The sequence below is a fragment of the Myotis nattereri genome (assembly GCF_964212035.1).
Source record: "Myotis nattereri genome assembly, chromosome: 2".
NCBI lineage: Eukaryota > Metazoa > Chordata > Mammalia > Chiroptera > Vespertilionidae > Myotis > Myotis nattereri.
In genome coordinates this window covers 29,512,448-29,536,939 of record NC_138076.1, presented here as the reverse complement: position 1 = coordinate 29,536,939, position 24,492 = coordinate 29,512,448, and the positions used below count along the sequence as shown (strand labels likewise).

The 24,492-nt window shown below is 43.7% G+C and overlaps 1 protein-coding gene across 2 annotated transcripts in view; it reads left to right on the top strand.

The window, feature by feature from the left end:
• Positions 1 to 24,492, top strand: part of ATP11A (ATPase phospholipid transporting 11A) — a gene marked incomplete at its 3' end in the record, with an annotated part of 139,726 nt that overhangs the window by 56,118 nt on the left and 59,116 nt on the right. For both annotated transcript variants that reach the window (XM_081085073.1, XM_081085072.1), the window contains exons 2-5: positions 11,785 to 11,907; positions 19,841 to 19,930; positions 20,794 to 20,874; positions 23,359 to 23,466. In XM_081085073.1, coding sequence (XP_080941199.1) covers positions 11,785 to 11,907; positions 19,841 to 19,930; positions 20,794 to 20,874; positions 23,359 to 23,466 — 402 coding nt within the window. The remainder of the gene's footprint in view (positions 1 to 11,784; positions 11,908 to 19,840; positions 19,931 to 20,793; positions 20,875 to 23,358; positions 23,467 to 24,492) is intronic.

The following is a 24,492-nucleotide window of genomic DNA, read 5'->3' as shown; positions in this document are numbered from 1 at the left end:
ATTTACCGGCAGTTTATCAGGAAGCTGCCTTCCCTGTGGTGAGGCTTCTGAGCCTTCCAGATAACCCGTGCAAAGGTGGCGATGTCGCCAATGCTGGAAGTGCAGTGATGAAGAGCATAAGGAGGCTGCTCAGAGCCACAGTGGGAAGCCGGGATGGAAAACTCAGTCCATTTGGTCACTTTCCTGCCATTTCGGTTTAAAGTTGCAGTAAAGATGGCAGCTCCTTCACATGCAGCCTCGTCGGGAAACGTATTCCTGTCAAAGACGTAGGGTGAGTTGGATGACATCGGCGTCTGTTTTGCTCCTATCGCATTTCACAAGGACTGGGGAGTCTGTTTTCGGTGCTTACTACCCATCCAAGCAGCTTCAGTCTCTAAGGTTTCTTGAGTTCAATTTATATTTTTATTTCAGTTCTAGACGCAGTAAATTATAGCATAGGTCAGCTGACGTTTTCCAGATGGTCACTGTTTCCAAATGAAGTGGACCATCCCTTGTGCTTTTGTGATCCAAATGATGCTGTGTTAAAAAAAAATACGTTCGCGGCAGAAAAATGCCACTGAGAGCCTTGTAAATAGCCCAGATTTTCTGGAGGGAAAATCAGCTGTTACCATTGATTACGGTGAGAAAGGTGAGGGTGCAGCGAGGAGCCAGGGTCACAGGTGTAGTGTGGACAGAAGGAAGGGCCCAACTGGGGTGTCTGCCTCACCAAAGGTGGCCTCAAAGCCTTGAGGTCCAGACCCTGCTTCCTGGTCCTCAGAAAGGCTGGGGATCCCTGGCAGACAGCTTTGATCTCATCAATATGTAGGTTCCCCTTTGTAGTATCTTATTAGACGTGAGTGAGGCTCACGGCAGCAAGAGTGAAAAACTTTGCCCACACAGACATGTGTGGGATGTGGGCTGGAGGACAAAAGGAGCCAGTGTCACCATTGTCTTCATCACAAGAGCGCTGGCTGGCGCTGCCTGGGGAAAGGGAGCCGGAGAAATGCCTATTTTTAGAAATACCTGTGTGGTCTGCTTACACCATCGAACAAGGAATGTTGCCCTTTAAAGCTATCAACAGATACCAGAACGAGGAATTGCTTTGTCATTGGATCTCTGTAAATTTGATAATGGTTGTTGAGCAGAACCACCTTTATAAAAATTGATCTAGTAATTTGAGGCTAGATGACATGCTTGTGTTCCGCTCCTGGTCCCACAATGTAATTCGGCTAATAGGTTTTGTTTGTTTCAGCTGAAATTCAAACCTTCCATTAGGTGACTGACACTGGCTAAAATGGATTTGCAGCATATTTTTAACAATCCCTTTTGTCCTTGTGAGCGTTCTAACTTCAATACTCAGGCAGCCATACCCCCATGGCAAAATTGGTAAAGCCATGATCGCTGAAACTTGTTTCCCTTTGGTAATTCAGCCATTTATCTGGTTGAATTCTAAATTCAGAGGAATCTTGTCCTTACTGGAGTGGCGGAGAGTGGGGGTGGGGGAGGGAGCGGGAAGGACGAGAATACATGAAATCTCTCTCTCTTCTCTTGACTGTTTGGCTTTGCTGTTCAGGGAGGAACAGGGCATTGCATCTAAAATAATTGGTAGCCACCGTGAGTCCTTAGGAATGAGTTATTTTCCTTGGTTTACATCCAGGGTGTGAGGATGTCATGCTTGCCCTCAGCTGTGTTTATCCCATTGAGCCCTGGGTGTAAAATTTTCAAGTTTATCCCCTATTAGGCATACTCCTTTGGAAATGCTTTCCACTCATTTTTTATTCATCAGGAAATGCTCTGTATTAAAAACCAAACCTGAAAAATGTTCATTTTCCCTAAAATGGAGAGAATCCTGCATTCTGGTAAAGGCCATCCTTCGCTGCGGTGAGATACAGGAAGGTAGGAGCAGCTTCAACGACGTCAGGGGAGGGCTGTACGGACTCAGAAACCTGAGGCGCAATGCTTGGAACCCCAGAATTTGCAGGGAAAGAGCCAACCAGCCACTTGAGTGAGAGGTACTTTATATATCATAAAATTCTCTTGTTTAAAGAGTACAGTTCAATGGATTTTAGTACATTTACCAAGTTATAGGACCAACACCATAATTTAGTTATAAGACATTTGCATCACCCCCAGAAGAAACCCAGCACTCGCTAGCAGTCGCTCCCCTACCCAGCCCCTGGCAACTGCAGATCTACCGTCTCTATGTGTGGATCTGCCTATTCTGGATGTTTCATGTCTTGAAGTTACACAGTACCTAGACCTTAGTGTCTGGCTTCTCTCCCGTGGCCAGGGTTTGACTTGCATTTATGTCCCTGATGACTGTTGATGTGGATTTTTGGAGAAATGTCTATTTAAATCTTCATTGTTGTCTTTTTATTATTATTATTGAGCTGTGAGAGACTCCTCTGTATCCTAGGTACAAATCCCTTATTAGAAATATGATTTTCTAGTATTTTTGTAGGGGACTGACTCCACCATGGAACCACCTGTGTGGTCCCCGAGGATATGAGTCTTGACCCCTAGTTCTCCTGCATCTTGGCAGAATGTCTTGTGATTCCCCCAGGAAGTTAAAAAGGGCTCGCTTGAACACAAGCACTGTGATAACCACAGCACTCAGTCTGAGAGCGAGGCTGCTACTAACTGAATACCGGGCAGGGAGCATATCCACCGTAGATACGCTGGACAAAGGGATGATTCATGTAAAAGCACAGAACAGAGTTTAGATCCTTCCTTTTATCCACCTGGATTAAGCACGTCATTACAGCCAAGTCCTTAGGGCCTCAGCTTTGCCTGTCCCTCAGAATTACTGTCTCTCCTCTCAGTACTTTATTATTAGTTGTGGGTAGGGTCACCTGGTGGCCTAGACTAGTATCACCACTCATTTTTTAAATAGATGACTGAGCCTGGTTTAAGTCATTTTCTAGTTGACCGTGCCTGACATTTTCCTGTTAATGAACCAGTCCTCCTTGGTGGTGGGTGGTTCTTGGTTTAGTATTACTCTCTGTCAAGTGGGAGGTTATATTAAAGTCTATTTAAAGAGAGGAAATCAGTCAAGTGACTTGGAGGGTGAGCATTTCTGGCCCTGAACTCCGAGGTTCCGGGAGCAGGAATGAATATTTAACGGAACACTTGAGCACTCACGGGAGCCTTGCGCCATACATCTTTTGAGACTAAGTGTCACTTGAGCAGAGAGGGGCATGGATGTTTTAGAGAACATTCCCCCACAGGTAACGCTTCCCTGGGGCTTAGAATGTCTCCTCAGCCGCCAACACACATACCCTACCTGTCAGAAAGACTGCTTTTCAGCAGCACTGGATCAACCCAATTGTCAAAAATATCTTCAGGAGAAAAGAGTTAAGGGAAGAAGCCGAGAAGGATATTCGGATAGCTATGTCAGCATGATTTATGGGGACATCTTCTCCATGCCCTGTCTTATGGAATTGCAGCCATCCTCCCTGTTCTGGAAGGTAGCTGCTGTGGTTGTCCTGTGTGGTGCCTGAGGGCACACTGGGTAGGAGAGGGGAGATGCCCGCTGTGAGGCATGAACCATGCTTTTCTTTTCTTCACGTGGCCTTCCAGCCACCTCGCCATTGTGCATTACCTCAGCCAGCCTTTCTCCTCCAGCCCCAGATAAGTTCTTCCAGGAGGCTCTGTCCTGGCCCAGACCAAAGGCAGGATGGCAGGATGCAGTCCATGTCACAGACCTTTTGTCTGTAAGGCTCACTGTGGTCCATTTGTCCATCCTTTGTCACTCTATCTTTTGTGTGTATCATAGAAATGAAACCGGTCAGCATTATTTAACATCCTGCGCCCCAAACACCTTTGGCAAAAGTGTACATTGCTGACGGACAGGTGAGCAGGTGGAACATGGATGAAGAGTTCACTCCAAAGCTCCTATCAGCCCAGTTGTGCCTCTGGTTAATGGGGCCAAAAGCTTTTGGCAAGACAAAGGGTCTATGAGCTCAGCCATTCTGCAAAGTGAGATGGTCCAGCTTCCAAAGTCCCTGTGAACTCTGTCCTTCCATCTAGTTAAACTGAGAAGTGTTAATAGGTCCCTATCACAGCCTCCTGTTTCCAGAGTTAGACAGAAGCCATGATTTAGCTAATAACAAGTCCTCCTCTTTTTCCTTGAGGTAGTTTGTCATTTGCTCATGGGTTAATAGATAAGAAAAAGAAAGAAAGCATAATGGTTAAGAGGTCTTTTGCATGAGATTCTATCTGATTCTGTCCCCTGGTAATTTTTTTACTTCCTGAAAGATTTTAGGAAGAGCTTTATGCCTAAGTTCCTAGAATTTAACAGAAGACTGTATAAAGGGGAAGCAGTTCAGACACTTCAGAACGCCTTCTCCCTCCAAGAAAGCACAGAGGAAAGGCTCTAGAACAGTGATGGCGAACCTCTGACATGCAAACTCATTTTTTTTGTTGATTTTTCTTTGTTAAATGGCATATAAAATAAATATCAAAAATATAAGTCTTTGTTTTACTATGGTTGCAAATATCAAAAAATTTCTATATGTGACATGGCACCAGAGTTAAGTTAGGGTTTTTCAAAATGCTGACACGCCTAGCTCAAAAGGTTCGCCATCACTGCTCTAGAATAACTGAACCAAAGGCCAGCTGATAATGAGAGGAATTACCTAATGATAGCTGTACAAGTGAGTTCTATGACGTTTGATGTAAGCATTATCCCATCATGTCCCTAGCACGAAAAATAATTATCCCACATGCAGGCAAACTACATATGCCTTTCATTTAACAAAAATACTTACTCAATGGGAGGAAAGGAGGATATATGTAATACTTTCAACAACAAAGATTTCATTTAAAAAAAAAAAACAACTTGCTTAACTTTTTGAGAAACTGCCAAACTGTTTCCTAAAGTAGCTGCACCATTTTCTGTTCCCACCAGCAATATATGAGGGTTCCAGTTTATCCACATCTTCCCCAACTTGTGTTATAGCCCAACTCTCTTATTTTTTATTCTAGCCATCCTTGTGGGTAAGGAGTTGTGTCTCCTTGTGGTTTTGATGTGTATTTCTTAACCCACAAATGATGTTGACCATCTATGTTCTCTGTTAAATAACAGCTTATCCAATTTTCATTTTAGTGACCTGAACTCACTGGACATTAAATCCTTCAGTAATTTTAACCATTTCAGGATTGATCCCTTCATCAAGATCAGAAGCAGAGGAAGGAGGGTTTGTTGTGTTAACATAAGTTACTGACAGGTGTCACATCTACATGTGTTCTGGATTTACTACAAGAATTCTATTGCACACTGAGTAGGATTTTAAGAAGTAATTAGTAACATGTAATTTGCCAAAATAAACTATACCATCTACCTACATACCTTAACAGATTGGTTTTAAGTATACCGTGGGTATGAGCAAAATGTTCATATTTTTTTGCGGTGTTTTCCACACTATAGAACGGAAGTCGAAGTTTTCATTTCTAGCTCATCAGGACAAAGCTACTGAGCCCTCTGTTGTGTGTGTACATATATTAATTTGCTCCATTCCTTTGTTAGCAATCCTCATTTATTCATTAGGGGTTACGAGAGCAGAGCCCCACAGCACACGTGTGGGGTCCACTTTCCACCCCTGGTCTCACTCGCTGCTGGAAGAGGCATCGTTATTTGTGGTTCTTCTCTCAAACTCACATTCTTCCTGGAACTTATTTATGAAACAAGGTACCCACCTGGCCACCACTCTCTCTGCCAGTCTCTCTGATGGTACATTTTTTCCCAGTAAGCCTTGTTGTTGGTTTTGGGTTTGTTTTTGTGGGGTTTTGTTTGTTTGTTTGTTTGTTTGTTTTTTGGTGCTTTCTCCCTTGTTTCTCTCTGTGACAATTTAATTTTATAAAAATAATAAGGAAAAAAGACTCCTTGGATTCTTCTTGTCTTCCCTCCTCTGACTGTGTTCAGTCTGGTGGTTTGCAAACTCGCCAGGTAGTAGTGGCCTCTCAGCTGTTGGTTTGGTGATTCCCAAAATTCAGTGGGAACCCTCCACCACCACCCTCTGGGAACAGCGCAGGGTGTGTGGATGGGTAAGTTTGCATCTTAGAAGCAACTGAGTGCTCAGCCTCATCCTCACAGTTTAGATTTATACGTGTGATCGGAACTTGAGGCCAGCCTTCCAGGGGGCATGCCAGGTGCCTTATTGATGTGGTCAGGGCACCTGGTGGTAGGGAGTCGTTAGGGAGCCTGCCAGCCAAGAAGCCAGCTTAGTGCTGTTTCCAGCCTTGCCTTGCCGACCAACGTCTCAGGGTTCTGAGGAGAGAAGTCACGTGGAGTTGGTTGGGCATTATCACACGGTCTGTCTAAGATGAATACCTAGAAAGAGAGGCCGGTGTCTCCGTTTTGCTGCCCTTGGGAGAATTTATTATAACCTGCATCTTCATTCTAGAGCACCATGTGGCGTAACCTTCTTTTTGTACCACAATTTAACAGTGAACAGTGTGACTGGTATTTGGTTCAACACTGGCTAAATTAAGAATTGCATCATAGGGACTAAGTGTGTTTTCACTGCCAAGCGTGCAGAGAACCAGAATCTCAGAACTTAGAGCTGGTCTAGTCTAATCCTTCAGTTACTGCTGAGTTAAGTTCAGCACAGAAATGTTGAGTCACTCCTCCATTGTCGCACAGCCCATCAGCAGCAGGACATGTGTGACAGGGAGGGGGTGATTGTAATGGTGGTGATGAAACCAGCCATTCTCCAGGAGTGCCCTCTTTGTTGTATTCTCTTCAGCTTTTGAACATTTAATTTTGGCCTTAGAATTGGACATTTGTGCAGAGAACAACCTACAGAGCTCACCAGGGTCTTAATCTGAACCCAGAAATGTCCCCTGCCTGTCAGTGCCCTGTGTAAGATCACCGGTCACTTCATGACTTCAGAGCATGTAGTTCCTCTGTGTCCCGCCTTGGGCTCTGCTGTGCTGACTGAGCAGTGAGCCACGTCAGGGGGAAGCGTAGCTTCACTGACCTTTCAGTCCATGAGTGTAAAACCTGTTCATAGAAGCAAGGAGCTTAAAGGAACTTCTGGGTTGTTCCATCCCCAGGGAACTGTATAAATGCAGTGTTGTTGTACAGGGTTTAGCTTTCATTTAGCTAGTGTGTGGTCCATTCCCAAATGACTTCTGTTGTGCAGATCTAGGCCAGTCCTCCTGCATGTGGTGTTCAGTTCATTTTCCCATTTCGTCCCACAGGCAGGGACGGTGTTCTGACCTGTATTTGATGAAACGGCACTGCACTGTTGAGTTATGTTTAAGGTGTTAAATAATTACATTAAAAACTAGACAGGGCTGAGAACATGCGTTAGCCTCAATAAAATACATTCTGACTTAGCCTCCCTGGAGACGGAGGCGCTCTGTCCCCGGCCAATGCCGGGAAGCACCAGCTCCAGGCCAGGCACCATGGCGTGGCCGCTGGGAAGATTTGGGCTTCCAGAGTCAGTGCGAGGGCTGAAAGCCAACTGCTATCTTTGAAGTTTAGAAGAAAGGTTTTCTATTTTTGTATTAAAATTTATATTTGTATGCCTTTCCTTTTCTGGTTCATTTGTTATATATTCTTTGTCAGTGTCACTTCCTGAATCCACAGGAATGAAAAGCACGTCTTCGGCCATGCTCTGAGAAAGAAAGGGAAGTCGGAGACTTTTTATTTTCTTAACTTTCCTAGCCAGGGATTGATTTATGAAGCTTTTAGGCAGGTTTTGCTTTTTGTTTTAATTTTGTTTTATTGCTTAAAGTATTACAAAGAGTATTACATATGTCTCCTTTTTTTTTTCTTTCCCCCTTGACATTCCCCTGGCCTCCCCTACCCCCCAGTGTTTTGTGTCCATTGGTTATGCTTATATACATGCATACAAGTCCTTCAGTTGATCTCTTATCCACCCCCCACCCCCAACCCTCCCCGGCCTTCCCGCTGTAGTTTGACAGTCTGTTTGATGCTGCTCTGCCTCTGTATCTATTTTTGTTCATCTACACTAATAAAAGACAAACATGCAAATTGACCGTACCTTTGCTATGCCTTAAGCCACGCCCACCAGCCAATCAGAGTGACTATATGCAAATTAACCCAACCAAGATGGTGGCCAGCAGCCACGGAGCAAGCAGGAGGCATGGTTGCCCCAATGACAGAGGAAGCCAAGCTTCCCGGCCAGCTCTGAGCTCCACTCAAAGCAACAAAGTTTCACTTATAGAAGGTAAATAAACCCCAGATACCTGCTTTCAGCTGGCTGTGGCCACACAGCTGGAGCAAGCAGGAGGCTTCCCTCCTGCCTGCCCTGGCTGGCTCTGAGCTCCTCTCAAGGCTACAAAGTTTCAATTATAGAAGGTAAATAAATCCCATAATAAAAAAAAAAGAAAAAAAAGGAGAGGCTGGGAGCTTCCGTCGCCGGGGGGCTTGGCCAGTCTGAAAACGGCCCTCATCTGCTCACCCAAACTGGCCAGGCACCCCACTGGGGACACCCAACCCTGAAGGGGGTGTGACCAGCCTGCAAACACCCATTAGCCCCTTACCCAGGCTGGCCAGGCACCCCAGCGGGACCCCCACCCTGATCTGGGACACCCTTCAGGGCAAACCAGCCAGTCCCCACCCATGCACCAGGCCTCTATCCTATATAATAAAAGGGTAATATGCAAACTGACCCTAAGAGCAGAACAACTGGGAATGAATGGTCACTATGACACACACTGACCACCAGGGGGTCAATGCAGGAGCTGCCCCCTGGTGGTCAGTGCGCTCCCACAGAGGGAGCTCTGCTCAGCCACAAGCCAGGCTGATGGCTGCCAGTACAGCGGTGGTGGTGGGAGCCTCTCCCACCTCCTCAGCAGCGCTAAGGATGTCTGACTGCAGCTTAGGCCTGTTCCCCGCTGGCAAGTGGACATCCCCTGAGGGCTGCCAGAGGGATGTCTGACTACCAGCTTGGGCCGATCCCCCAGGGAGCGGGCCTAAGCCAGCAGGTGGACATCCTCCGAGGGGTCTCAGACTGCAAGAGGGCATAGGCTGGGCTGAGGGACATCCCCCCTTCCCCCAGTGGACAAATTTTTGTGCACCGGGACTCTAGTCAGTTTATAATGGTCTTTATTATCCATAAATGAATGAGATCATGTGGTATTTTTCTTTCATTGACTGGCTTATTTCACTTAGCATAATGCTCTCCAGTTCCATCCCTGCTGTTGCAAATGGTAAGAATTCCTTCTTTTTTATACCAGCATAATATTCGATTGTGTAGATGTACCACAGTTTTTAAATCCACTCATCCGCTGATAGGCACTTAGGCTGTTTTCAAATCTTAGCTATGGTAAATTGTGCTGCTATGAACATAGGATGCATGTATCCTTTCTGATTGGTGTTTCTGGTTTCTTGGATATATTCCTAGAAGTGGGATCACTGGGTCAAATGGGAGTTCAATTTTTAACTTTTTGAAGAAACTCCGTACTGTCTTCCATAGTGCCTGCACCAGTCTGCATTCCCACCAGCAGTGCACGAGTGTTCCCTTTTCTCCGCATCCTCTCCAGCACTTGTCGTTTGTTGATTTGTTGATGATAACCATTCTGACAGGTGTGAGATGGTACCTCGTTGTTGTTTTGATTTGCATTTCTCAGATGATTAGTGACTTTGAGCATGTTTTCATATGTCTCTTGGCTTTCTGAATGTCCTCTTTTGAAAAGTGTCTGTTTAGGTCCTTTGCTCATTTTTTGATTGGATTGTTAATCTTCCTTTTGTTAAGTTGTATGAGTTCCCTATAAATTTTGGAGATTAGGCCCTTATCAGATATGACATTGGCAAATATGTTTTCCCACGCAGTGGGTTTTCTTGTTGTTTTGTTGATGGTTTCTTTTGCTGTGCAGAAGCTTTTTATTTTGATGTAGTCCCATTTGTTTATTTTCTCTTTAGTTCCCATTGTCCTAGGAGCTGTATCGGTGAAGAAATTCCTTTGGCATATGTCTGAGATTTTGTTGCCTTTGGATTCCTCTAGAATTTTTATGGTTTCCCGTCTTACATTTAAGTCCTTTATCCATTTTGAGTTTAAAGTAAACATCCCTCATGGATGGCCTCACCCAAAATAGGGAGGCTGCAGGAAAGGGCCTGGGGGCCAGGAGACGAGAGGGCCTGAGGAGGGAGGGCTCCCGCTCGCTGGGCCTTCAGCAGCCCCTCGATCCTACGGAGCAGCAGGCTCCTCGGAGGGAGCCACATGCCAAGCTCGTGCCAAGGAAGAAACCCTGTGCTCATTCCGAGTGAGGCAGGCGGCTCCTGAGCCGGTTCTGTTCAGGGATCTTGTGCCGTTTCCTGCTGAGCCTCTCTGAAACACAGGTGGAGTCACAGAGGCGATTTCTCTTTATCCTTTAGTCACATGGACTGTCCCACAAAGCTGGGCCCTCATGAAAGGAAATGTGGGTGGAATTTGCTAAGAGAATGCGTAAGCGTGCTGTTCCTGCGGATGCTCTGCTCCACAGGTGGGCGGAGCAGTAGGGAGGGGAAACATGAAAAGTCTTATTCCCAAGAAGTTGATAGATGAGCAAAGGAGATGATAGTATAAGCAAAAAAAGGCAGGGGTGGGGGTCATGCAAGACTTATAATAACCTCAAACAATAGAAATGCTGGGTTTCTTGTTACCCCTCTCTTTTTGGCTTTGGAAAGTGAGGGTCCCCTGAAGCCACAAAGGGTGGGCCCAGAAATGGAGAGCAGCAGGAACCTGTGCCACGCTGGGAGCTTGGCCATGTGTTTTGTTGGCCCCGTTCATTCCCGACAATCTGAGGAAAGTGCTGTCAAGCCCTTATGGAGGAGGAAGTTCAAGCTCAGAAACTTGCCTGAGGCTCTGAGTGTCTCAGCAACAACTGAGCCAGGCCTTTGACTCTGATGCCCATCACACCGACATTCTCTGCAGTTAAAAGGTGTCCCTCTCCTTCCCAGCACTGTACATCATACCCCAGGGAGGCTGATCTCTTCGGAGTTCCTTTAGCGGAATTGGGATGTGACACCAGGACGCTGTGCTGAGGTGCTAATCTGAAGGAGGGCTCGGAGGCACATGCTTTGGCTGCTAGTCTGAGGGGGAAAGGGCCTAGGACCGTGGTCTGGGGTGCTAGTCTGAGGGAGGGCCAGGACCCCGTACCGGATGTCTAGAAGAGGCTGCATTTTAGCCTCGAATCCGTCACTATAGTGTTGTTATTAGGCACTTAAGTGCTCATGATAGCTTACGGTCTAGTTGGGTGTTTTTAAAGGATCCTTCTATTCAGAAGATATTTACTTAATCCTCATGCACACAGCACTCTGAGTAATACAAAGATGAGTCAGACCCCAGTCTTCTCTCTTTCCAGGAAAGCCTTATTGATAGAGACATCTAAAATGGTTGAATAATTCTTCTGTTCTGTCTTCAAGATTTTACTCTTCTCTTTCATTAAAGACCTTTCCCCAGATTTCTGTCCGTCATTGTCTTTTCTCTTTTGGAAGCCTTAAGATTTTGCTGTTGTGTTCTGTTTGTTACACAAACCCACCCCATGTCACTTCCACCGTAAATCAGCTTTTTTAAGGCTGCCCCTCAGCTCTCACCAGGAGTGCAGAGTGCCCACTCAGACCGTTTCCCGAAGAATGGGGCAGGGATTGGAAGCACTTAGCCCGTAAGCGTTGAGTAAGATCGAGGTGGGGGTGGCAATCTCTGGCAATGGCAGGTGGGGCTCAGCTCTTCCCCATGGCCCTGCAGGAGGCTGTAAGTTCATATGGACAAGTGCTAAAGCCAACACTCCAGGGAAGAACTTTCTCACCCACCGTCTGAGGCACTTGTGCTAACGCCACTCCGTTTTCCACAGTGTGCTGGAGAAGAGAATTGGGTCGACAATCGGACTGTTTACGTGGGACACAAGGAGCCCCCCCCAGGTGCTGAGGCCTACATTCCGCAGAGGTACCCAGATAACAGAATAGTCTCCGCCAAGGTAACTTCCTTGTCTTTGTGTTTATTTAACTCCCTTTGGGGAGCATTGGGATTTTCTGACAGCAGTTAGCAACCCTCCTCCGAGAACTGCCATTACAGCTGCTCTCCACTCCCGACTGAGGGCCGTGATTGCAGCTTACACGGGGCTTGTGAACTCGTTATTCCTCTACTTGTCTCCAAAACACTCTTCAGACTTGCCAAGATGTAACAGCACATTTCCTCCATTTCTCTTAATTATATCATGATATAGTATCACATTGGAAGTCTAGGACATTCAGTTCCTACTATTGCCACTTATTTATTTGCTGTCTGGCCATGTGCCCATCACGAACCACCCCAGGCTGGAGTTTCCTCATCTGTGAATAGAGACGACCAGACGATGTTAGATGTCTCCCGTGAAAGGGCGTGTGTGCGACCACCTTGTAAACAAAAACACCGAATCCATGTGGAGTCTGTCAATAGGTGCAATAAATACAAAGAAGAAGAAAAGTGATTAGAATGTCACCATTTGAACATAGTGCCCTGTTTTTGTTGACTGGGGTGGGACTGCAGAGCCGTATTTTACACATGGAGAGAGTAACCTGGTGAATGGGTCTTGAGAATAGGGTGGAAAATTTTGTAGTTGGCTTTTGACAAAAAGGTAAATGATGGCTTTCAGGATTATGGAGAGCTTTCCTTTTAGGTGCCTACACACACGTGTCCATGAAGGCATATACACATTCCTGGGTGCCTACACACACGTGTCCATGAAGGCATATATACATTCCTGGGTGCCTACACACGTGTCCATGAAGGCATACACACATTCCTGGGTGCCTATACACATGTGTTCATGAAGGCATATACATGTTCTGGGTTCACTAGCTGTATAGATCTGGGATAGACTGACTGGATTCACACGTGAGTGGCCAGTTGTGTAGCTCTGTGTGGTCCACCTACTTCATTCTTCTATGAGCTATCAAAGAATGTTTGTTAAGAATACTTGCAAACAGAAAAACATTTTTCAAGGCAGTTTTTTAATGGAATTATTTTAAAATTGCAATGCATAATAATAATAGCAGCTTCAATCTCCAAAAACACAATGTGGATAATTGCTCATAAACAAAATCTCATCCAAATAAATGGAGTATGCAGTTACCCAGATATGATCTATGAAAGGAGAAACAAAATGAAGGGGAATTCCACATCCAAAAATGCGTCTGTCCAGCAGTGACATTTATAAATTTAACGCAGTCTTAAGTAGAGATCACTAAAGATGATTTCTATGCACAGTATACCCTGCCAACCCACTAGTGTGGCTGAAAAAGAAAAAAATCTCAAAAACATTTCTTTTTCAAAAAGGTTTTTAAATTTTTCCATTGCAGTTGACATACAATAATATCTTAGTTTTAGTTGCACAACATAGTGATTAGACATTTACATAATTTAAGGGGTACCCCATCTGACACCATGCATAGTTATTACAATATTATTGACTATATTCCCTATGCTGTACTTTACATCCTTGTGACTATTATTTATTTATTTATTTATTTATTTAAAAAGTCTTTTTATTGACTTCAAAGAGGAAGGGAGAAGAAGAGAGAGAAAGATAGAACGTCACTGGTGAGAGAGAATCATTGATTGGCTGCCTCCTGCACGCCCCCTACCGGGGATGGAGCCCGCAACCTGGATATGTGCCCTTGACCGGAATCAAACCTGGGACGCTTCAGTCTGCAGGCCGATGCTCTACCCATTGAGCCAAACCAGCAAGGGCCCCTGTGACTATTTTTACAATTGGCAATTTGTACTTCTTAATCCCTTTATCTTAATCCCTTAAGCACCCCCCAACCCCCTCACATCTAGCAACCATCAGTTTATTCTCATTTCTTAAAAATCTACTCCTTTGCAGCACAAATGCACCAGGAAACGGGGCAGTGCACTGAAAAATATTAAAATATTGTGCCATGGTGAACTTGTCAGGACAGGAGTTGGAGTACAGGTGATGGGGTGACCTGCCCATGCTGCGCAGTGTCTAGTATGGGTAGGGTGTTTGTCAAAGCACTTTAGCCGCTGATAAAATCCCTGTGCAGCTGCCTTCTCCCTTCGGGACAAAGCTTGGCCTTAAACCTTTCAGCCCCAGGTCCTCCGGGAGACGTGGAAAGTTCTGTACAAGGCTTTGTGGAGGAACTTTCTGGAACACAAAGCACCTTGTTGACTGCAGGCATCAGAGAGTTGGGGGTTGAAAGCCCCTGTCAGTGTTTTGGGGAAGAAAACTGAAAGCAGTGATTTCTAAATCCCATCCCCTTTGTTATCTGATTCAAGTTTCAGAACCAATTTATTATTTTCCTATTTTTCTTTCAAATATTCCCGCAGCCGATAGCCAACAATAATTTTGCGATGTCTTGTCTTACCTCCTCACTCTGCATGCAGCTCACCACCCTTTCCTTTGCTGACGTATCTTTCCTCTCCCTGCGTGGCACCTGCCTGGCCCCAGCTGCCCTACATGCACGGGAGCCCCCAAAGCCTCCTGGGTTGCTGACAAAGGAAACCCTGTGCTGGACATTGGGTTTGATAAGGGCTTGCAGGTTCCTGGTGGCCTTTTTGAAACTGTTTTTTGCTCAGGAAAACTCCTTCATACCAGGAAACTCTATAGTAGGAACTAATAGAATTAAGTCAACATCTCTTCAGGAGGTGGGTCAGGCTGAGTCCCCACAGAAGAGGGGTTGAGTGTTGGGTAAAGTACTCATCCACTTTCATCTCAGCTCAGAGTGGACGGGGGACTGTGCCTCTCCAGTTCATGTGTGTGTAGAGAATGATCTGCATTCCTCAAAAAGCAGGATTAATGCCTTTATATCAGTGGATGAAGGTGTATCAATTCAAGGGAAAGTTATGTGCAACATCACATGACCTTTATTGCTAATCAAATTCGGCGCGGAAGAGGACCTCAGAAAGACAAGACTTAGACTCTAAGCCAGTAGCTGGGTGGACAGTGGCATTGATTTAGAGCCACTGGTGTAGAAATCCAGAGCACGAGATGGTTTTCATTTAAAAACAGCATAGGATATATGAAAACTACATTTAATTTGCAAAATAAAGTTTACAAGCAGGTTTGGAAAATATGTTTGTGGTAATGTATGTTTTCTTGGGAAGAAAACTTTTATTGCTACCTAAAGGAAAAGACTGCTAGCTAAGACTTCTTCAGGACACAAAAGCGTGTGCTCAGGAAGTCTCATTTATCATGGGCATATTTATACTCGGGGATGAAAAGGCCAATCTAATTATGTCAAACTTCTGGCCTGTGGCATGGAAGCACGGTCATTGGTAATCAGCGATTGATTTGACTTCCATTTCCTTTTTGGGGGAGGCACACCAGCCAAGTGTCTGATAGAAGAAGGAAAACGAAGAAATTGCTCCTCAGCATGACCCCCTTCCTTCCTTTCTGACCACGCGCAGAGCTCCCGCCCAGGGCCTGCCTGAGCTCACCGGGCGGCTGGTCCTGGACTCGAGAGAACGGTGGAGCACTGCTTTATCAATTTCACAAAACTGTACTTTTGGGCACAAAATTCATGTGGTTTCCAGCTCTGCCCTAAGATGCTGCATAATTAAATAATAGGCTCAGGCTGTACTATCACTCCATACCTTCAACACAGCTAAATAACTCTTGATTATTGGCAAGGGAAAAGTACCTCTGCCAATTAGATATGGGCAGTGTTCTTAATGACTTCCAAGTTTATCATGTCATGTAAGATCTAAAACAACCCCGTGAGGCAACTCTTACTTATTAAATCTAGCCTATTCCTGAAGCACCAAGCCTCAGAACAAAGCAGATGAGCCAGTCCTTAAGCCACGCACGGGACCCTGAGCCCAGCATTCCCTCTGCAGGGCCAGCACTACCTCGCTTACCAGCCCATCATGATGCTCACTCATTTTCTAACTCAGTAATCCAGAACTGGGGCATAATTTTCTACATTCCCGTCTCCCAGTCATAAATGAAAGAGAAACTTTAAGTCCATGTGAGTTGTTTGCCTCCCATAGAAGACTAGTGACTGGCCTCCAGTGTGTTTTTAGAACGGTCCCTTGCACACCTGTGGTTCTGGATCCACTTTCAAGTACAGAATAGCTGAGACTTAGGGGCGGTTTCCAGGTGCTCTCATTTTACTTTCTGGCAGCTGGCAAAGAAGAACAGTGCCCAGGGCTTTTTTCTTAAAGAGTTTTTCTTTCACCACATGACTGTTCTCTTCTTTGTCATGAGCCATACTCTCAGTGAGCAAGCCAGAACCAGAGGTACTTATGCGTAGAGCAGAAGAGATTGGACAGTAAGAGATCAAACAAAGGACTTGTATGCAAGCATATAAGCATAACCAATGGACACAGACAGTAGGGAGGTGAGGGCATGTGCTGGGGGGTGGGAGCAGGTGGGGAGAGGTCAATGGGGGGAAAAGGAGACACATGTAATACTTTCAACAACAAAGAATTAAAAAAGAGAGAGAGAGAGAATGGACAAAAACGAGCTCAGATGCTTGTGAGGCATTCTCATCTCCAGGCCAATGACACACAGAACAAATGCAAAGACTCTGCGAATGTAGTTTTTTGTGATGTGAAATAAATGCCAGGAGTAGTAATTGTCTCATATAATTCAACATTTCCCAAAATACCTTATTAAAGTAAAGAGAGGATCTCTGGTAGACTCAGACTTCTCAGTTTTCTTATAGCAAGAAAAGGCCCATTTTTTTTTCAATGCCTACGGCTCAATCTAGGGATTTCTGCTATTAAGTACTGTTGTACTGACTTACACATTAGGAGGGAGGACTTGCTGAATATAGGTCAGTGTTTTATTGTTCTTTGTAGTACACAAAGCATTACATTCTATTGTGGCCCATATGTCTAAGCAAATATTTAGATGAAAACCATTTAACAAAGATGAAAATTGTATAGTTGGCCCACTAATATCACTTTTCCAGCTCTTATATATGTAATTATATGCTCATTTTATTTTATTGTATCCATATGTTGCTGTTAGTGCAGTCATGAATGTTTAAATTATCTCAATTGTTTTTCAATTTTCTTATACATCATCAGAAAATAATCTTCTTTTGACCATATTAACATATAATCAAAGTAATAACTTATAGTAATTTATTCTGTGAAATGCAGAAATTACAAAACCTAATATCAAAGCTATAGCATAGGCCTTCTAAGCCTGATTAGAATAAAGAAACCATTTAACTGATTTTATTATTATTTTTAAAAATATATTATTTTATTGATTTTAGAGGGGAATGGAGAGGGAGAGAGAGATAGAAACATCAATGATGAGAGAGTCATTGATTGGCTACCTCCTGCACATCCTCCACTGGGGATGTGACCTGAAATCCAGGCATGTGCCCCGACCGGGTATCAAGCCAGGACCTCCTGGTTCATAGGTCAACACTCAACCACTGAGTCACGCCGGCTGGGCCTTGTAACTGATTTTAAATTCCAAATTTGTGCAGGTTACCTGGCAGACCAGAAGTTAAAATTAAAAATACAACATCATTTACATTAGCATCAAAAGGAAAAGTAATACATTCTTAAGTATAAATCCTACAAAATATGTACAAGATCTATATGAGGAAAACTATAAAACATCGATGAAAGAAATCAAAGAAGATTTAAATAAATGGAAAGATATATTCCATTTTCATGAATAGGAAGACTCAATGTTGTTAAGATAATGAGTTCTTCCCAACTTAATCTATAGATTCAACACAATCCTTACCAAAATACCATCAAGTTATTTTGTAAATAATAACAAATTGATTCTAAAGTTTATATATGAAAGACTGAAAATAGCCAACACAATATTGAAGGAGAAGAACATAGTTGGAAGACTGATACTACCCAACTTCATACTTTCTATAAAGTTACAGTAATAAAGACAGTGTGGTATTGGTGAAAGAATAGACAAATAGATAAGTGGAACAGAACAGAGAGCCCAGACATCGATCCACATAAATATAGTCAGCTGATTTTTGACAAAGGAGCAAGGCCAATTCAATGGAGAGAGAAAAGTCTTTTACACAAATGGTGCTGGAACAAATGGACTTCCACGTACAAAAAAAGAAAGAAAAAAAATCTAGATACTGATCCTACATTTTCACAAAATTTACTCTAAATAGATTGACGATAGCCCTAAATCTTGAGACACACAACTACTGTATAAATGTCCTAACTGATAACATAGAAGAAAATCTAGATGACCTTGAGTTTGGCAATGAGTTTTTTGATACAACATCAATAACATTAAAAGGTAAAATTTTACCTTGAAAGGTAAAATTGATAAGATGGACTTAATTAAAATTAAGGTTTTCTTCTGTTAAGAGAATTAAAAGATAAGTCACTAAGAGAAGATATTTCCACTCATATCCCATAAAAGACCAGTATGAAATGATACATGAAAGATAAGGGAAGGGAGGGTGTGTTGGGTTTGGGACCTAGAAAATTAATTTCTTTTCTAAACCTCTAGAGGCCCTCTTGGAGTAATTTCTTGGGGCCAGTCTGAGAAGGGGACTGAAAATACGCCCGATGGGATGGGGAACCACTCCTTTGTTCTCCCACTCATTAATGAACTTCATTATGAACTTGTGAATATAAATTAGAATAGAAAATGGAGATTCTTTGTATATTCTCTAAGCAGTCAGAAACTGAAGGCAAAGAAGCTTTTTCTTTAAACTGTAGATATAGAAATAGGTGAAATAGATGTAAAAACCAAATTCAGAATATGTTGGCTAGTTTAGGGCCATTCAGTTTTCAGGATCTTGTGTTTGAGATTCTGACATGAAAGAAGCTCTTGGTAGGAGGGCTTGGCCCGTGGTGTCTGAGTCTGCGATGCCACACGCTGCCCAGCCAGAGCTGATGTAGGTTCTGTTCATTATACAGACAGAGGGCAAGGGTCACCGTGCAGATTGGGCAGAGCCCTTTCTCACTCGTTAGACTATCCTCATTAAAGGCAAAAACTTGACAAATGGAATTTTAAAAACCATTTCCATGCTCGATGTTACTGTAGATTAAGGACATCTGTGACATTGTTTTCAGCACAAAAGTTAGGGAAACTCTCCTCCCAAAGCAAAATTGCAAGGTTTGGAGAGGAAGTGGCACCCAGAACTTTCTCCCTGCCTGCTTCTCCCTTCCCTCTGAATCAAGAGGAAGGGCTGTCCTGTGTGATGCTGACACAGACAACCCCCTGGGTAGGAACCGTCTCCAAACTGGGTCAGAACCACTTAATAAGGTTGGCTTCTTCTGTTTTAGCTTTCTGTTACCATCTAGTTACACTGCCACACACAGAAAAAGCTTATGAAGAAATTACCATCAAGGAAAAATGCTAAACATGTACATTTTGAGTTAACAATCATAGGTTTATATTTTACGGAAGGCATTTTAATAATAAAACTATTGTTTAAGGTACTTTGCATTACCTTGAATACTGTTAGAGGGAACTCATACATCCTGCCTTTGGAGAACACATTCTGTGCCAGCAGTTTGTTTTTGTGGTCAGCAAAATTGAAAAAAAAATGTCTGCAAACACACTAAATTTTGAATTATGGGTTTTGTATCTAAAACTAACCATCTTGGCCTGGCTGGCATGGCTCAGTGGTTGAGCGTTGACCTATGAACCAGGAGGTCACAGTTCAGTTCCCAGTCCAAGGCACATGCCTGGGTTGTGGGCTTGATCCCCAGTTGGGGACGTGGAGGAGGCAGCTGATCAATGACTCTCTCTCATCATTGATGTTTCTATCTCACTCTCTCCCTCTCCCTCCCTCTCTGAAACCAATAGAAAGATATTACAAAAGTAAAAAGGTAAACTAGCCATTTTGTACATTGAGATCCAGTGCTACTTGTCATGTAGTAGAGTAAATAACACAAAAAAGTAAAAGGTGACCAAAATGACACCTTTTTGTTTTTCTTTTCTACAGTACACATTTTGGAACTTCATACCCAAGAACTTGTTTGAACAATTCAGAAGAATTGCCAACTTTTATTTTCTTATCATATTTCTGGTCCAGGTAAGGCCAGTGACCGTTTCTCTATCTCCTCAAATCTAAATGAGCGATCTTTTATTCTCAGGTGATTAACTGTGGTTTGTTAATAAGAAGGAGCAAGAACTTGGTGCCACTTATCTACAGTTTTTCCTTTATTTTCTTCAGGGACAAGTGTATTGGTTCAGGGACCTAGGTGCTAAAACATGCATGGGCATTCTGCATTTGAGTTGGTTCTGGCCACCGTCCAGCACTGGAGGGGAGATCAGGTGCTTCCTAATCTTTAGGAGAAATTCACCAGTTCAGCTAAGCATTGTGACCTTACCCTCTTCTAAGTATACATAGATTCTCCAAAGAAAGCATTAAAGAGAGAGGTGGCTGCGGGGGGGGGGGGGGGGGGGGGGCTGGGAGAAAGGAGTGTGAAAATCACAATGAGCTATGAATTAGGAAACGAATCCTCAGATGTGTTTTAAGAACAGCAATCCAGTTTTTCTCAATTACTAGTATGCAAAATACAATTGAAGGACTTTTAAAACTTCCCCCACATTAAGTTATCCATATAACATAATTAAAGTGTGGCGCCAGAAGCAGAGTAGTAAATTAACATAAAATGTACACTGGTATCAGACTGTGTCTTTGCCACCGCTAACATGGTTTTCTTAAGCATTTCCCTTAGTTAAAAAGAATTGCCCTCAGTTTTATAGTAAAATAGGATGATTTGCTTCTTATCTAACTTAGCTCTAGTGGTGGGAGGAAGTCGGGTAACCGTAAAGCAATTTAAAATAAGTAAAAGCAAATGTTGGGTGGCCGTGTGAGAGAGCCAGCCAGTCTGTTTAAGGTCACCGATGCGTGTTTCTGACAAGGGCTCTACAATTCTCTTTTACTTGCAGTTGATTATTGATACACCCACAAGTCCAGTAACGAGTGGACTGCCACTGTTCTTTGTCATCACGGTCACAGCTATCAAACAGGTAAGATTCACAGGCAGAGGGAGAAGGTCGTTATCTTTGTTGTGTGCTGTCGCCTGTTATCCAAAGTAATACGGTTTAATTCAGCTAGTTCATAGAAAAGCTTAACTACGTTTTAAAAATGTGTTTTTATAACTGTTTCAGATGGATGCTTGTGTAGGAGAGAGATTCTATAACTTAATTGCTAATTTGGTGCCCTGTGAGTTTTAGGAAGAAACTATAGTTTCACACTGAATCAGCCAGGGATGGTGTCTGATTTTAGATGATTGCTTAACGTGGCTGTTTTCTTGATGGTCTTAACTGCAAACATCTGCTCCCTACAGAAAGTCGGGTGTGGCTTTATACTCGAGCATGCTAACTCCCGACACACTCAGTGTGGATCGAGTTGTTCTTTCTGGTCCTGATGAATAAAGCCAGTGATTAACAGTAAAAAGAATGCATCTCAGTTATTTCCATTATCCATTTAGCCAGTGTGGCAACCATCACCACTATCTAGTTCCAGAGAATTTCCACCACATGACAGCTCATGGGTACAGATGTGTAGCCACATCTGGAGATGTAGACAGCTCTTTGGGTGCCTGGTTTCCCTTTCGTGTGCTGGGAAATAGTACAGAGAAGAAGTAATTCATCATCCTTAAACGCACTTTCCACATTCAGTGAAACCCAACCCAGAAGGCATGTTAATCCAGAAAACACCAAACTCTTGGTTGGAAAGTGTGTGTTTTCTTCTACTGGGGAAAGAATTTGAAATTGTGCCTATTTAAGAACAAAAGAATTTAGCAGAGTTGTTAGTTAGGAGAATTAGGTCAGGCTGCTTTGTCAATGCTTGAGCTGGTGTCTGAGTTGACATAGGAATAGCTGGTATTAGTAGCTTCCAATGTTTGTTACAATCAATAAAATGCATATATGCGTGGGTATGCTGACATAGCCTCTTCAAGGTAGAATATTTAAGTTCAGGTGTTAGAAATATAATTGGTGCCAAGTTTCTTGAGGACTTTTGTTCAGTTCATATTAAAAGCCTAATGGATATGCACAAAAATACAATTGTAAAGCTGTTTATCAGAATTATATGTATAACTATAATTCAGGTTGCCATGGGAAAATGCCCATGATATATCGAGGGTACAAAGTAATATAGTAAGTGCAGTATGATTCTAATTTTAAAAAACTGTACCCCCTTAGGCTAGAATTATCTATAATAATAAAAGCATAATATGCTAATTAGACCAGACAGCTGGACGAAGGTGGGGCTGCGAGGGCCAAGGCAGCCGCCACGGCTGCGAGGGCCGAGCCTTTTGCATGAATTTTACGCATTGGGCCTCTAGTATTTATATATAATTATATTGATGTATTAATAGTTTTTGTGGAGTGATAGGAATAGGACATTTTTAGTTTTTTTTTTGAGGAGTGATTTATGTACATATTTCTTATTTTTGTCCTCAAACTGCATAATACTTTTGTAATATAAACAGTAAAAACTAATTTGGGGAAGTTATTTTTATTTTATTTATGTCTTGATTTCATTTAAAAAAATGCATTCTCCTGCCCTGAGTGGCAGAGTGGAGAGTAGCAAATCAGGCAGAAGACCCTGGGTGTAGCATGATCCAGGCATATGGTTAGAAATATTTTTTTTTCTAATTTTATGTATTATACATATTTATTTATTCTACAGATATTGATTGAGCTGCTTTCATGTAGGGCTTTTTGTAGGCCCTAGAGCTGATATTGCTGAACAAAAGACATTCCAGTGAGGGAGACAGACACCAAGAAGCCATGTGTACGTGCACCTGTGCACACACACGCACTTGCATGTATACAATAAGCCCACATGTGCACTCTAGGGCATCCCAGTGTCAGTGGCGGGGGCTTCTCTGATACATACACTTGGACTAGGAGCCAGGCGAGTGCAGTAGAAGGGGAACCCCCAGACCTCAGGCCGTGAGCAGGCCCTGGCTTGAGCCATCTGGTGTGTCACCACAGGGGACTCGAGAATGGCCATTCCACACATGTCTAGATGGGAGAAAGTTTGGGAAAGCCCCATTAGATGGTGTAGAGCTGGGGCTCCCAGCAGTGACAGGGCCAGTCATGTCCCTGTTCAGTTTGGGAGGGCCCTTCTTCTAGGGTCCAAGAAGGCTGGGACCTTGACCAGCACGATGGCCAGAGGACATGAAGAAGTGGAAGATTTAGGATCCATTTGAGGGGGAAATGCCAGGATTTGCCAATGGGTGTGTTGGATGTGAGGTCAAGGAAAATAAAAGATGATTTCTGGTGGTTCTGAGGCCACATTTGTCTTTCTCATGGACACAGCTGGGAGCTCGAGGGCCCCAGGGCTCCTGGCCACCTCACTTGTGCAATGGGCCAAGGCTGGCTGTACCGTACTCACTGTCATGGCCCATCGCAACGAAGTCCAAAAGGATTGGCCCAGAGCTGAGAGATCCTCCATGTTTCTCTCACTTGTCACGTGGAATTTTCTCTCTTTTTTTTCAGGGCTATGAAGACTGGCTTCGCCATAAAGCAGATAATGCCATGAACCAGTGCCCTGTTCATTTCATCCAGCATGGCAAGCTGGTTCGGAAGCAGAGCCGAAAGCTGAGAGTAAGTAATAACTGACACCCTTAACTGGAATAAAGGCAGTAACAACTTAAAATAACAATAAGAGTGTAACAGGTGTTTTTATTAGGTACTAGAGGCCCAGTGCACAAATTTGTGCACCATTGGGGTCCCTCGGCCTGGCCTGTGGGATCAGGCTGAAACCGGCTCTCTGACATCCCCCGAGGGGGATTGCGAGAGGGTGCAGGCCAGGCCGAGGAACCCCACCGGTGCACGATCAGGGCCGGGGAGGGACACAGGAGGTTGGCCAGCCAGGGAGGGACCGTGGGAAGGCTCCAGGGCGTGTCCAGCCCGTCTTGCTCAGTCCCGATCGGCCAGACCCCAGCAGCAAGCTCACCTACTGGTTGGAGCGTCTGCCCCCTGGTGGTCAGTGCATGTCATAGTGAGCAGTTGAACGGCCTTAGCATATTATCATTAGCATATTACGCTTTGATTGGTTGACTGGACGAGCAGACAGTTAGCATATTAGGTTTTTATTATATAGGATAGGCCCAACCTCTTCCCCTAATATTTCAAGCAAACTCCTAACACTACTTTTTTTTTAAACTAATTTATTTGTTTTTAAAGTTTTTTTTTTTAATATATATTTTACTGATTTTTTACAGAGAGGAAGGGAGAGGGATAGAGAGTTAGAAACATCGATGAGAGAGAAACATCAATCAGCTGCCTCCTGCACACTCCCTACTGGTTATGTGCCCGCAACCAAGGTACATGTCCTTGACCGGAATCAAACCTAGGACCCTTGAGTCCACAGACCGATGCTCTATCCACTGAGCCAAACTGGTTAGGGCTGTTTTTAAAGTTTTAATAAACAACTTTTAGAGCAGGATCATACTCACTAACCAGTCAAGATAAGGAAAGCTCTAAACACTCTTAGAAAACCTGTTTTAGAACAAGGCAGATTCTTATTAACATGAACTTCACTAGGTTCACAGCAAAATTGAACAGAAGATACAGAAATTTCCAGTATACACCTTGTCCTCCATCCCCAACCCCTAACAACCTCTCCCA